This window comes from Mytilus californianus, unplaced genomic scaffold, assembly GCF_021869535.1.
Source record: "Mytilus californianus isolate M0D057914Y unplaced genomic scaffold, xbMytCali1.0.p SCAF_3, whole genome shotgun sequence".
NCBI lineage: Eukaryota > Metazoa > Mollusca > Bivalvia > Mytilida > Mytilidae > Mytilus > Mytilus californianus.
Window position 1 is genome coordinate 19,284,806 of NW_026262679.1, and position 16,447 is coordinate 19,301,252.

The 16,447-nt window shown below is 31.0% G+C and overlaps 1 protein-coding gene across 1 annotated transcript; it reads left to right on the forward strand.

The window, feature by feature from the left end:
* The first annotated feature begins 9,043 nt into the window (after positions 1-9,043).
* Positions 9,044-15,874, forward strand: LOC127733405 (sodium-dependent phosphate transport protein 2B-like). Its single transcript, XM_052242771.1, has 7 exons — positions 9,044-9,088; positions 9,445-9,568; positions 11,755-11,883; positions 12,149-12,292; positions 13,298-13,608; positions 14,448-14,517; positions 15,003-15,874. The coding sequence occupies exons 1-7, from the start codon at positions 9,044-9,046 to the stop codon at positions 15,872-15,874; spliced, it is 1,695 nt and encodes a 564-aa protein (XP_052098731.1).
* The last annotated feature ends 573 nt before the right edge of the window (positions 15,875-16,447 follow it).

Genomic DNA, 16,447 nt, shown 5'->3' on the forward strand with positions numbered 1-16,447 from the left:
AGGATGTAAACATCTTTGACTATCGTTCTCTAAATACGTTGATTTTTGTATTTAAAGACCTTAAAAATGCGTTCAACATATTTATGTAAGGAAATTCGTGTATTGTCCGTTTTCTCGTTTGTTTAACTTTATGATATAGGTCAGGGGTAAATACGCCATATTGGAATTTTTTATACTCCTGCTTCAAACGGTGATCAACATTTTATTTCTAAATAAATACCATTACGTAGAAATGAGGACATTTTTTTTAAGAAACCCACACGGAGACATGATTTAAACTCGGCTATCATGAAATCAAGATCATATAATTATGTTCTTCAATGATACTTACAATTGACCTACAAATATATATATATATAGATTCTACCACTGCATCGAGTGTGATACGATATTTATCCACTCGAGACAGTTAAATTTTCAAATTTAAAACGCGAGGCTCGCCGAGCGTTTTAAATGTTTAAAATTTAACTGTCGAGAGTGGATAAATATCGTATTACACGAGATTTGGTGGTGGAATCTGTTTCTCTAATGATTTTCAAACAATATGCAGGCAAACTTATTTCTTCTTTTTGAATGATCTGCAAAAAGATGTGTTCTTTCTATGTGACGTCATCAGGCATGGTCACCTTTTCCATGCCGTCACAATAGGAAATTCAGAGGAAAGCAAGAAAATTCGACGTCATAATCGGATTTTATCCAATGAAGAACTGAGATCAAACGAACCACACGTTGATTAAATTTTTTTTATACAATGGGTGCAGAAAGGGATAAATTGACGAAGAATTAGAGAAATATATATATATATCGTTTACACCAGAGGAAATAGATATACATCCTTACAGAAAACTCATCTTATTATTCATCTGCTTAGCCATTTTAAATGGGTAAATCTTATATACCTATATAGGATTATTTCCTTTCAGAACGAAAGGGGTTTCTTTTGAAGAACAACCCAGACGATACAAAGTTTCAAAGAAATGTGCTTCAAGCACATGCACTTAAATCTGAAAAAAAATACCTACTAGTATATACCATAACATAACAGTGTTATATTAAGGTATAGGTAATACTTTTTAAGGAGAGACAAGTGCCTGTGGCTTCACGGCATAAAATAATGACCTATGTGAGGTCATTATTAACTCCGAATAAAATGCAAATTACTGCAACAGTTTCTTAAAACATGTTTTTATCTTATAATAATTGTGTAGTGTTGATTATTGTGTTTTACTGTACAATTTTCCATCTTTAATATTAATCTTTTCCTCCATTAATAAGATAGAAATACTAGAATCAGAAAATGTCTTTAGCACAAACGTAGCAGTCCTGTCTGAACTGAGTAGATATCCTCTTTATATAAATTTGCTAACACATATGTTTATGTATTGGCATAGACTAGAGAATTCTCCATCTGATTTATTGAAAAGTGCTTATGCTGAGTTAAAAATGATTGAGAGTAAAGCTCAAACTAACTCCAATAATTCATGCCTCTCTAATATCATTTTCTACAGCGAAAAATTGTGTATTGACCTAAATATATGTAAAAATTTAGGCAAAAATAAATTTAAAAATTTACTGAAAAAACAGCTCAAATAAAATTTTCAAAATGATTGGAAGAAAATGCGAGATTTTTATTTACAGAATCAAGGCAAATTGGACACTTATTTTTCCTTCAAGAGGTCATTTGACTATGAAAATTATTTAGATTTAAAGCACCCCCAAAAACATTTGTTAATAAAATACAGACTCAGCAATCACTGTTTAAGAATAGAAACTGGCAGACATGAACGTTTCATCAATGTATGTGGTAAATATGAAATATTACCTCGACATGAGAGGATATGTTTATATTGTAATTCAAATTCTATTGAAAATGAAATGCACTTTCTTCTGGAATGCCCTCTTTACAATAACCTCAGAAGAGATATGACTGATTATATAAAAAAATAATCCAGTTTAGTTAATTTAAACAGAAATGATCTTTTTACATGGATCATGAGTAATGAAGATGGCAGTTTTTTATCTATTTTATGTGCATACCTCGATAAAGGCCTGCAACTTAGAAAATCGGAAAATTAGTTAAATACTCTAATAGACAGCAAAATTAACTCCCCTTGACCACTGACCCTTTCCTCATGCATTTGAACTATTATTTTATGTTTCTTTAATCACTCTGTAATGTCTATGTCATGTTGTTATTAATGTTATGCTCTTAATGGGCCCTTTAATTTGGAAAAATAAAATATTGTATTGTATTGTATTGTATTGTATTGTATTTAGCGCACAGTTTAACTTTTGACACAAATAATGTGAAGTCCTGTTAATGTATCGCTACAATAAAGGTACACCATGTAGGATAAAATTGATATTGCAAATTTTTTCACAACACTTTTAAAACAAGTCAATTTTATCACATTCACGTGTAGGGTTATTGATAAACAAAACTACATTTCGATTTTGTTCTCTCTGCGTGCCAGTTTGTGATATTTTACATTTATATATACCATTTACACTATCAAATTACGTCATTTATCATTTTCTATTCTATTTATTCGGGGAACAGCCACGCAATTACATGGCGTTGGAAAGGGAGGAGGGTTAACTATTTCATCCTGGTTCTTAATTTTTGAAAAAAAAATTGTATTGCCAGGCAAAAGATAGAAAACTAGCTGATTTGCGGACGATACTGTGGTCTATTTGACCATTTCCTCAGACAACGACTGCCATAAACTCCAAGAAGACCTGGACAAACTGGCAAAATGGGAAAAACTTTGGAAAATGGAGTTCACCCTGAAAAATGCAGCGTCCTCATCCTCACAAAAAAAGAAAATCCAATTAAGTGGGACTACAAACTCCATGGCCATACTCTGGAGCATGTAACATCGACTAAATACCTAGACTGTACCATTGCAAATGATCTAGATTGGGGAGAACACATTAACAACATAACAGGAAAAGTCAGCCGAAGCCTTGGTTTCTTACATCGAAACCTCCAAATCAGCTCAAAATCCATCAAAGTGCATGCCTATAAAATATTAGTTAGACCGCAAATGGAATACGCCACCACAGTATGGGACCCATACCAGCAAAACCACATAGATACAATTGAAAAAGTACAAAGACGTGCTGCACGATATGTAACCAGCAGACAAAGAAACAGATCAAGAGTTATCATCATGATATCTGAATTAGGATAGAAAAGTTTACAAACAAGACGAAAAGAAGATCGACTCATCATGTGTTACAAAATAACAAATGACCTTGTAGCCATAGACAAGAGTAAATATCTACAAAAACCAACAAGAAGCCCTAGTCGGACAGGACATCATACTTACCTATTACAGCCAGCCACTAAAGACTGTAGGAAATGGTCCTTCTTCGTAAACACCGTCAAGGATTGGAACAAACTGCCTCCAGATATCGCCACAGCATAGTCTCTTGAGATATTCAAGTCTCAAGTGACCAAAACCTCTAACTAAATCAACCCAACAATTTGTTTTTAACCTGTTTGTAATCATGCGCAACTTTCCAGAATATTCATCATGTTGAATGTGGGCAGCATTTGGAAGAAGAGGAAGAAGAACTATTATTATGAATAAGTTCGTTTCAAATTGTTGAAAAAAATAATCTGCGGTAAAAACATATGAAACCATTTACGTTAGCGGAGAGTGATTACTAATGTTTGTATATAGATTGGTGAAATTTATTTCACCTTGTAATTGAGCCGTTGGGCGTGGTTATACCTTAACGCATACGAAAAGAATGTTGGAATAGATCAGAAGTGGCAATTGTTAGAAGCAGCATTTAGTTAACCTAATCAATTGTAATATATTTCATCATATCCTTATAACTTGATCAAAATCTTACAATTGTTACTTAATTTTTATAATGTGTGTCTAGTTCCATATTTTGTAATTTCACATGGTTCATCATGAAAAATACAAAAAATCCCCCCCCCCCCTCCCCCCCAAAAAAAGAAAAGAATAACCCAATTCAATGTCACCGGTAAAATGGGATACAATTTTCTGCAAAAACTTTGCAGAAAATATCATTTTTTGACGGTATATATTATTTAGATGATGCATATTTTAAGGGTTTTCTTGTCGTATAATACACATTGAAGTGTCAAGATTGCCCAAAAGAAAGAACTCCCTACAGTTTTATCTATGACATAAACATTTACAATATTGATCAAATTAATGTTATATGAGGAAACAACCTTGAAATTTAAAAAAGACAGAAGGTTGGCTCTTTTATCCTACAAATTAGAGACAACAGTTACTGTAGTTTACCGATTTCAAATCTCAATTTTTTTTTGTTAAATGCATAAAGATATAATTTTTAATTGTCGAAAGTTGTACTGTGCTTATTGAGGGCTTTATCATATCTTTTACTTTATTATGGAAGTATCGTATAGGTATAACACATAGAAATGTACTAAAAATATTGGTTTTATGGTAATAAGTTAGTTTTAGTTTTTCCATCTAATTTATTTTATAACTTTAGACTTATTCTTTGATTTGTTTTGCATTATATGAATCGTTGAACACTTTTAATCCAAATATATCAATCCGCAAAAAAACAAAACAATACAAATTTACGCAATCACATGATATTTAACAACGTTATAGAGAAATAGTTAGTCGCATTGGTTGTGTCACAAATAGAGCAAATGTGCAAATATCGATCGTGACTGCCATAGTTTTCCAATGTGTGTTGGTTTTTAGAATTAGATTTGTTTACTTTCTTCCTCATTTATTCTCTCTTTTATGAATTTATAGACTCTAGTTGATTCACATACATGTTATGCTTTGAAATTTGAAATAGTGTTACCAAACTTAAGCATTCAAGTGAGATGTGAAAGTTGTACACTTCCTATAACAAATCTCGTAAATTAATTTTTCCCTTCAAATAATTTAAAATTTAAAGACATTGATTTTATACCACTGTACAGAAGTATATATTGCAGTCATATATCTTTGCATGTAGTTATTTGATCATGTGTGTATGATTATCACTTTGTATATAAGCATGAGTGTACTATATGTTTTATTTTGAGATTCATTAGTCACTGTAATGTAGAAAATTAAACATTTTATCTCCCTAATGTAATAGGAATATATTCTTTAGCTTAAATGGAAAAAAGGATATCATGTTTCAATTAATGACACAATATCACTACCCGCACATTAAATAGCAAAAAGCAATGGGACCGCGCTAACATGGACATTCTTCATCTCATCTCCACTAAAATTGAATATGGAACAAATACTCTTACCCCACACATTTAATGGGATTTTGTATCACAAAGAACAAATTCCAACATTACACATAAATATTTGTTTTTAGTTTTATAACCTTTTTTTTAAATGTCACGGTCAAAAGTGGATAGTTGAAGCAGCTGGTCGACATTTCTTTAAGAAAACTCGTTTATGTGAGTAGACGTTTTATTAACCAAGTTCTTTTTCAGGATACACTGTGTTGTTGCTACATGATTTTATGACATTCTGATTTCGAAGTATCCAGTAGGCAATTTTTTAGGCAACTAAAACGTGTTTTGAAAACAAGCCTTTGTTAAACAGAGGGTTGGTCTATTTAATTAAAAAATGATTAAGCCGATCCTTTTCTCAGCTGAAAGGTAGCTAAAATATAAAATATAGATGTATTTTTTGGATTTATTTTTGTATTGAGTGGATGTCCAATGACGTATTTATCTACACATCATTTTATTCTATATAGCAACTATAGTAAAGTTCAAGAAAAACATAATTTATTCGGGAGTGATATACATTTGTAATTCTGCACAAACTGTGACAGTGTTTGACTATTTATATTTCCTTAACAAGGAAGGATTGCAAAATGCAGAGAAAATAGTTTAAACAATTTAAGTGTTCTTTTGTGATAATTGGCAATTAAGTGTACATGTAAATAAAACTAAAACTATGATTACAAAGCAAAACGGTTCCAAAACAGCTCACTCATTTGTAACATACAAAGATATTCCAATATCAGACACAAATGAGTATAAATTTTTAGGAATGTTGATTAAAAATAATGGAAATTTTTCTAAAAATGTTCTCTTTGCTATGAAGTCATATACTAGTTCATTAAATAATATACCAGTTAAAGTCGCAAATAATCTCTTAGATTCATTAGTTAAACATATAGCTTTATATAATTCAGAAGTAACATTTTTGGATTCCTATATAACATATTTTAGAGCCAAAAAAAAAAGCAAATAATTCAGGAAAACAATTGGATCCTTTTAATTTCATTGATGAAACACCTTTAGAAAAGTTAAACCTACAGTTTTGTAATTATACACTAGGTATTAGAAAAACTTCATCAAATTTAGGTGCAAGAGCTGATCTGGGGCGACTTTCTCTAGAACTAAATACTAAATTTCAATCTATATTGTATCTTATCAGATTATATTCTGATGACATCCTCTTGTGAAAGAATCCTTTGTTTTGTCTCAAAACTTGGACTGTTTAGGAATTTATTCTTGTTATTCATATGTAAAATATGTATTAGAAGAAACAGGTATGGATTTGGACACTTTGAAGAAATATTCCTTACATAAGATAACTAAAACTATAAGAGAACAAATAAAATTAATATTGAAGCATTTTTACAAAAAAGCTAGTAAATGATAAAATATCCGATATAAAGGGTAATAGCAAACTCACTATTTATAAACATGTAAAAATCAAATAATACAGAAAAAAATATTTAACTTGCTCAAAATTTGAATGTAGAAAACTGACAACAAAATTTAAAACGAGTGACCACATTTTATTAATAGAAAAGGAAAGATATCTTAAAATGCCAAGAGAAGAAAGAGTATGCAAAAACTGCAAAAAAATAAAGATGAAATTCATTTCTTTTCATATTGTGATAGTAACATTAATAATTACAAAAGTTTATTTTGATTTTTTAATAAATGAAAATATGCACTTTACATATTTAAATGCTAAAGATAAAATTACATATATACTCAACCAAAGATCACACATTCAGGTAAATAAGCTCGGATCCTATTTAAAACAGTCTATAGAACTGAAGACAGGGGACTCTTGAAATATTTACTTTTATTATGTATATTAATGATCTTGTTGATATTGTTTATTTTTATTTTGTTATGCTGTGTCACTATAAATATATGGTGTAGTGGCATTACAGATTTGAATTGAATTGGATTGACTATTCTCCCCTTAAAGAAGTCTCCCTCATACGAATAAAGGAACAAATAGGGTAGAATTAAATGTTAAGGAATTCGCAAAGTTGCTAGAACTTTGTATTAAATACACGAAGCTTTGATACTGTTTATTTTAGTAAGATTCAAATACTTCTGGATAGTGACATATGCCGGTTGAACAAATTCAAGCTAATTTGTTCATTTCTATATGTTGATATTTTATATGACATTATTAAAATAAGGAGATGTGGTATGAATAACAATGAGACAACTATCCACCAATGGATGTAAGCATCTATGACTATCATTCTCTTATATGTTGATTTTTGTATTTAAAGACCCTAAAATGCGACAACATATTCATGTATAAGGAAGTACATTTATTGTCCCTTTTCTCGGTTGTTTATGAAATAGGTCAGGGATAAATATGCCATACTAGTATATGATATATTTCTGCTTCAAGGACGGTGACCGACATTTCAAAGTTATTTCTAAATAAGGACCATTATGTAGAAATTGAGTCATTTTTTAAGGAACAACTCGGTGACACGATTTTAACTTGGCTGTCCTGAAAACCAGATCATCTATGTTCTTCAATGATACTTACAATTGACCTATATAATATATAGATACATATATATCCTTACAATCCCTAAAGAAGCATATGTTTTCATAAAAAGAAATTCATCTAATTGTTCTTCTGCTTAGCCATTTCAAATAGATGAATCATAAATAGTTACAATATTGGACAAATTAATGTCATTTGAGGACGCAGGTTAAATAAAAAGAGTATCGAAGACCCATTGGTGGCCATGGGCTTTTTTCGGTACTTTGGTCGGGTTGTCTCTTTGACACATTTCCCGTTTCCATTCTCTATTAGGGTACCTCTTTATCAAAGAATTTTGAGGCAACAGTAGTTTGCCGATGTTCAAATTATTAATATTAATTATCGAATTCAAAGTACTTGTAAAGGACTTTATTATATCTTCTTCTTTATCATGAAGTATCGTATACTCCATACATGTAGAAATGTACTTAATATATGGTTTTATTGTCATTGGTTGTCACGAACAAAGCAAAATCTACAGAATTTTCTTTATAATTTTCTATCTAATTTTTATAGAGTATTTGTCGAACGTAAGCATGGTAAGGGTTGTTCTCTGATTTTATTTTGCATTGATATTAATCATTGAACACTTTTAATCCGAATTTACATAAAGTATTTTCTGTCATTTTATTTTATTTCGTGAACATAAAGCACTAGATAATGTTTCCCTTTACTATTTAACAAATACCTGTTCCGTTATTGTACATTGACATGTACGTCATCATAGACATCTAACTTGCTTCTACGATGAAAGATAATGATAATAATGATAATAATAATAGCAATAATAAAAATATGCTAATATATGATTGATAGAAAATTGTTTGCCAAGTGTCCAGTAGCTTATGTTTTATGCACATTCACGACGATGTGTACTTGTGTAATATTTTATACGATGTAGAAGCCACGACTTTTGTGTTATTGTTATTAATTTCATATCATGAGATTTTACTTTTGTTGTGTTGTAACAGTTCATTCTATATTGATATACTACTGACATACCAATTTATTAAGCCATTTATTTCGGTGCAAATTTCTCAATTTATGATATTGGTAAATAAAGGGGTCAAGTAGGGTTCATCAGACTTACATTATTTTAAGCAGGACAATACTGAAGTATAACCATAAAGTATTTTATAAGTCTTTGTTTTACTTATCATAAAATTCAAAATCATCACAAGTGAAGAAAATGATCGTATAAAAAGCAGAACTATCATGAAATAAACATTACTTTTTCAATCATGTCATCTTCAGAAACATACAGCTTGCCTCCAGTCTCTGAAAAGGTATGGATATCTAGATTGCATGGGTTCCTGGAACCTATAATATTCTCTTTTAAGTGATTGATAAGTGATTCATTTCAAATTAATACTTTTTGTATTCACACAAGACATACTTTATATTCTATCTTATTTTTTTCCTGTAATACAAAATTTATGTGATGATTCTTTCAGTCGTTGAATGTTTACCAGTCATCTTTTTTGTTTGTTTATTTTGAAAAGAACTGTACTTAATGATTATCTATTTATATCAACTGATTGATAGAATTTTGATATTAGCTATCAATTAAGGTCGTTTTTGATTTAGATATCATTTGTAGATAAAAAATGGTACAAAACCCTTACAAGTTGATATTTTAAAGAATGCATTAGAACTGGAGATTCCTGTAACAAATGAAATACCAACAAAGGATGACATTACAAAGGCAGAGGATGATGATCCTTACAAATTACCGGATCTGCCTGATAACAATGAAAAATGGAAAGGTATTTATTTCTTTTGTTTACTGTTATTCGTATTCATTCATTTACATTCATATCATATAATACGGCCTTATAATATATATCATGATATACAGTGTTAAAGGAGAAAACGTTCACAGTTTCATCCGTTTTGTTATGGTTTTTGCAAAACAAATATGTTAAAACTAAAATCCACTCAATTCTGTTTGCTTATGAAATAATGAAAATGTTTGTAATATTCTAAAATAATAGTTTTCATTTTTACATTTCTAAAGCAAATCTGTATGTTCAGCAAACATCAAATTACTTTCAGCTAGGATAATAATAATGTCCCATGACCAAAGTTGAATCAGAAATATACTGTTTGACATTCAGATTTTTCGTAGAGTTGTTGTTGCATCTGATAAAGGGTTTATAATATATATACTTGTTTATATATTTTTCGTTTGGGCTTGTTTTATATTTGCCTTCGGGTTTATATAATCCGTTCATCCTATTTCGACTCTTCAAAATTCAAGAGTCAATCCTAAATTGAGGTAAATATGGTCTTCCAAATACCGTTTCGATTCCTAACATTACTGAAGAGACATTAATTGTCGAAATCCGGATATGGTGTACAAATTTTTGCACCTCATGTTTGCGGTATACCATCTTTTCCGCAAGTTTATTGTTTTCTGTTTGGTATTAAATTAATGATTAAGATCCATTTTGTTACATCTGGTGATCCGTATATTTAGCACTCGCCATGGCAGTCAGGAGGGTTTAAGATCATCCGTTGTTCAACCTAGTAGTCAAATGCGTTTTGTTAAAATATACTTTTTCACTTTTTTGGTCTTTTGGAAAATGTTGTTTGTGCTGTATTTAGACCCCTCTACCAAGAAATTTGTTTTGTATGCACACGTATAAAAATTGCGGTTTTTATCCAACGCAATCATAGGTTTGAACGTTGTTTTCAATTTAGACTTGTTTATATATATATATATATATATATATATATATATAGGACTCGGAGGTGCGATGGGGACGCTGAAGTGCGATGGTCACGCTGAAGTGCGATGGTCTGCGCCGAAGTGCGATGGTCTATATGACGCGTGGTGGCTTGTTTAAAATCTACAGATGTGCAATTATTTAATTGTTTTATAGTTTGTATATAAATTATTCATTATTGTCTATGTATGTCCTTAGTTACAGTTGCATATTAAATAAGAGATCGCCCTCTTTGATTTTCTGCATGTGAACATAATTCTGCTTTAACATTTTATTTTTACCTGGTTCTTCTCATGAGCTCATCTTTGACAGTAATATTATAATACAGAGAGTCTGTTTACGAACCCGTATGTATTTAGATAATAATGCCACGATCCATCGTACGTAAACTAGAACCTTTTGTAGATTTCTGAACAGATATATCATGTTATGGAGGGGTATTTGCGAAAAATACCAGTCAAGGGACGGTGAAATTTCCCAAGCCGCTAGGCGAGGGAAATTTGGTCCCAAGACTGGCAAATACCCCTCAAGAACATGCTATATCTGTTTAATTACACCGAATGTTAACGTTCAAAAACGCATTGATGATTGTGACGTTACAAGCGTCCAGTCGGATAGAGTATTTTTTGGCAAATACCACGGCAGAGAGGGTAAAAAAGGCATATCCTTTTTGCATATACCCCGGCGGCGTTAAAAAATGAACGATATTCATTTGATAACAGTAAATTGGTGAAAAATACACTGGCTATCAACCAATCAAAACCCAGGATTCTTACATAAGGTGTAATTATAAAAAAAATAATCCGCTACAGAAGGTTAACTTGACCAATCACTGTCCGTTTCCTGTAGTTTATAAGCCACTTATTAACTTAAAAACCCGAAAACTACTTCTACAGTAACACAATGTAACGTCGACCTAAAGCAAAAAAACACATAGACATGAAAAGCATTGAAAATATAGTTTATTTAGTCCATCGCACTTCAGCGTTACCACCATCGCACTTCGGCGTAGCTATCAACAAGATAACGTCACAATGCAACCATCTCACTTCAGCGTGATCAAAAACACACTTCAGCGTCCAACCATCGCACTTCAGCGTGACCATCGCGGTTCGGAGTACCATCGCGGTTCAGAGTCCTACATATATATATTTTATTTCAGCTTAGTTTTTTTATTATTTAAAAATACCAGTATCTGTATTTGTTTTAATTGTATTTTTTAGATATGTCAACCAGAGAACGAATAAAATGGTTCATCACATCATTTGGAAAAACAATAGGATTACTGGCTCTGCTTTATACCTTTGTATGTACCCTGGACTTTCTTAGTTCTGCTTTTCGTCTCCTAGGAGGTAAACATTAGAAAACGTACAGTTATAAATGTTATAAAAGTCATTTCCTCATTTCCAGAAACTGGATTGTTTATCCATTTTCATTTAAGTAATAAGGCAAACAATCCTATATTCATATTCAATATAATTATAATAATTATTAAAAAAATTCATTTAGTTTAGAAATATATATAATTTACTATACAATAACTTTTATTTTCGTTTTTGTAAAACACATAGATGCCATTAATTAATGTTTAGTCCATAACTTAGCCTTGTTTTATAGGAAAAGCTGTAGGAGAGGCCCTTAGTAGCAGTGTTTTAGCTTCCAATCCAATAGCAGGATTAATGATCGGAGTCCTGTCAACAGTCCTGGTTCAGAGCTCATCTACCTCCACCACAATCGTGGTGTCTATGATCTCAGCGGATAGTAAGTACTTATTTATGTTTACAAGTATTATTACAGCTAAAACTTGCACAATAACTTTTGAATGTACTTATAACATCAATGAAAGTGCATTTATGTAGCCGTTCTTCGTCTTAATTGATGTTATAAGAATGTCTTCGACGAACAAAACGATATTTCGCAACATGATCAAAACTGTACTGTAATATCAGCTATCTCATAAGTTCAATATGCCACAGTTTATCAAATCAATGATACTATAGGATAAATTCACAAGTAAAATAGACAAGATACAACATAAAGTGAAAAAGACAATAATAAAAAAATCAGTATTTAAAAAACCGAACCAATGTGAAGAATAAAAAATAAATGCTCCTCATAAAGATGGCATTTATTTCACACGAGGGTCATGGATCATTTAAAAAAAGTCTTTCAATCTTTACTAAAATTCAAAGTATCTCAGTTCCATTTGTGTTTTATTTTAGATTTTAACAATATTATGAACAGATAACTAAATTATAAACGCCTAAAGATAGATGTAGCAATTTAAAACCACAATTTTGATAGATTTTGAAATTTTTTTAGTTTTTATCACAAAAATGTTTGTCTTTTCTGCTTGTCAAAAAAGAAGCCCTTAAGAAAAACCAAAATCATGTTGGAAGTAAAACTATACATTGAATTCGGACACACAATAGTTCATTTTGTTTAGAGGGCCAATTTTAACCTGTTGCAAACATACTCCTAAAAACATGCAAAATATCGCTTTGCCTTCTACATTAAGATTGGTGCTGAATAAATTTTAATTTTATGGGAATATGTAAAATTGTTGGAAAGGGTTTTAAGTAGATGACATACAATTATATATATTTAAACTTTTGAATTTTGACCCTGTGAGTTAAAAATGTAAATTGAGGAAATTGATCCTCAAATTTATAACACGTTAAAACATTGAACAAATCGTCAGAAAAGTCCCCGCCATTCTTTCTTGTCATGCAATGTCATTGTCATTGCATTTACATATATCCACAGTTATAACGGTCAAGCTAGCCATCCCAATTATAATGGGAGCAAACATTGGAACAACTGTCACTAATTATATCGTTGCTATGGGACAAACTGGTGACCGGAACCACTTCAGAAGATCGTATGCTGCAGCAACTGTCCACGATATGTTTAATTGGTTGAATGTATTACTACTACTTCCGATAGAAGTGGCAACTGGGTACTTATTTCGCCTTTCTCAAGCCATTATAGACAGTCTACCGCATAGTAATGGAACCGTAAATGAACCAGATTTTTTGAAGGCGATCACAAAACCATTTACGTCTTTTATTGTATCAGTAAGTATTATTATTTATGGGCCCTTTAATGCCATTTTAATTACAGTAATGACATCTAAAAACACTTTAAAAAACCTTTGATTAGCTGTCCTTTAAAAAATACAACTGCAGAGCAATTTTATAGTTGTTCTTGGTCTTTGTTATCTAACGATTATTAAGGTCACACTTATATCAAAACTTCAGACCCCGACTCGCTGTGTCTTTGCGTTTGTCAAGAATGTTAGTTATTTTGGTTGTAATGGATTAATTCGTCATATCCTTTTTTTCATTATATTATTGGTTTTTTTCACATAATGTCAACCGTAAAAATGAAAATGAAACTAAATAAACTTGTGATGTTTTCGTGGATTACCTCAATCAGTGACGCTCTAATTCTAAAATTTTAAAGACACGGATGTATTTATAATTACTTGAGGGGCTTTATACCAAAAAAGAACGTAAAAAGAACAGCCAAACCCACACAAGGTCAACATTGCAAGAGGTAGTTAACCTTAGTTTCTAATAATTTATCAACGGGGAATTTAAGAAAGAATGGTACAGTATGTCATAAATCATGTAAGTATCTCACTGACTACTGAGCTGATGATACCGATACTTGATAACAACCCCTTAGATAGGATGAACAAAATCGACAATGTCATTTGGTCTGTGATGGATGGTTGTCTTTTTGGCAATTATACCACATCTCCTTATTTTTATATTAACTACAATTGTACATTAAATTGACAAAGACAAGCGAACGATAACATTTCAAGCTTACATAGGACTCCGAGCGATATTTTCTATTAAAAAGTCAACCTTTTTATTCTTATTACAAAACCTTTTTTACTTCTTTACAGATAGACTCGGGAGTAATAGCTAAAATAGCACAGGGTAAAGATGAAAACGTAACAACTATGATGAAAGGAGGTATGTTTTTACCTGAGAAAGATACTATGACAACATTCTGTTCATTGCCATAAAATTTTAGAAAGTAGAAGAATTTTGGACTAAGTTTGGTGTACAGTAGAATTTCAATCCTTTTGATGAATCCTTTGTCTGAAAGCATGGACTATATCTACCAAAGATCGAATAGCTTGCTCATATAGCTCTTCAACTGTTTTGGATCTTATACATCCTTGACTTTCAAATATTCGTCTTTGAGCGTTCCTGATGAAGGAAAATCCAATCCAGGAAGGGCTTCGGACGCATGAAATTTATAACTGTTTTGAAGCTTTTCATCTCAGTATATTTTAAATCGCATAATGTTAATATTTTTAAAAATTTATGATTAAACAAACATTATATAGTAATACTTAAGTGGGTGTAAATATGAAAATACCAGACAGTCGCACAGATATTACCTCATAACATACGTACTATTTATGCTAAATACCTTGTTTTATATATTTCAGGAGTGGTAAAGGATATAGGATGGAATGACACTAACACCGGAATACTGCTACTGGTATTGTCTTTAGTTGTTCTGTGTATTTGTTTAGTCCTCATTGTTAAACTCTTACACTCTGTTTTGAGTGGTAAAATCGCGAAGATTATTAGAAGAATCGTTAATGCCAACTCTAAAGGATGTTTAGGATTTCTGACCGGACTTCTGGCAATACTGATCGGTGCAGGATTAACCTTCCTGGTGCAAAGCAGTTCTATTTTTACATCTGCATGTACCCCGTTAGTTGGACTAGGGATAATTCATATCGACAGAATGTATCCAATGACCCTTGGTGCTAATATTGGAACAACTGGTACTAGTTTATTAGCAGCATTTGCTTCCGCCGGAAGTGGTAATTTTGACAATTCTTTACAAATTGCTTTATGTCATTTGTTTTTCAACTTGACCGGGGTCTTTGCTTTTTACATTATATATCCAATGCGAAAACTTCCGATCGGTGCAGCTAAGTATATGGGTAACGTTACTGCAAATTACAGATGGTTTGCCCTTGTTTATCTTATTTCAATGTATTTCCTGTTTCCTGGTATAGTTTTTGGGTTGTCTTTAGCTGGTTGGAGAGTTTTGCTTGGTATTGGAGTGCCCGTAATAATTCTAATACTATTTATAATTATCATAAACATTATCCAGTGGAAGGCACCTGGAATTCTACCGAAAAAACTACGGACATGGGACTTTCTACCAGCTGCTCTGCATTCACTTGAACCATATGACGCAATTTTTATTTCAATCAAAGACAAACTGCCATGTAAGAACAAAAATGTTGACTCTTCTTACGACCAAGATGACCAACCTCCAGTTTATGTAAAGACAATTTCTTGAAACGTTAAGGTATCAGCTAATCAAATTATTAATACAGAGTAAAATACAAATACATTGTATATCTGTTCAAGTCTAAGAAACATTTATCGTAAATATAAAGTAAATACATAAAAAAACAAAATGAATTAAACGATAATCAATTTAAGAAAAAAAAACAAATAAAGTTAAAAAAAAGTAAAAAAAAAGAGTTGAAAAATAACATTACAAAAATGTAAATAAACATAAAATGGTAAAAATATGAGTATGCGAAAATTTTTTTTTATAAAAGTATATTAAAAAAAAAGATAAAATTTGAGAAAAAAAAAACAATATTTAACAAAATATTATACATGAATGATATTAATAAAAAAAAATATTCCAGCAGCGATGTGTTAATGTAGTTAAAAAAATGAGCAGTATGACTGTAGCAGTGGCAACCATGACATATTTAAAATGATATGGAATTAAATAAATCTCTAATATCCTTTTTTAGTTTGAAATAATTGTATTTAACTAAAATTTCTTTAATATTTCTAGTATGTCTTATGTTAAGAAACATTTCCATTCCCAAAATATCTTTTTTTTTTAATAAAA

Coding starts and splice junctions, on each gene's coding strand:
- LOC127733405 (XM_052242771.1), top strand. CDS start 9,044: ATGTCATCTTCAGAAACATACAGCTTGCCTCCAGTCTCTGAAAAG. Junction 12,293..13,297: donor GTCTATGATCTCAGCGGATA/GTAAGTACTTAT, acceptor ATATATCCACAG/TTATAACGGTCAAGCTAGCC. Junction 13,609..14,447: donor TTACGTCTTTTATTGTATCA/GTAAGTATTATT, acceptor ACTTCTTTACAG/ATAGACTCGGGAGTAATAGC.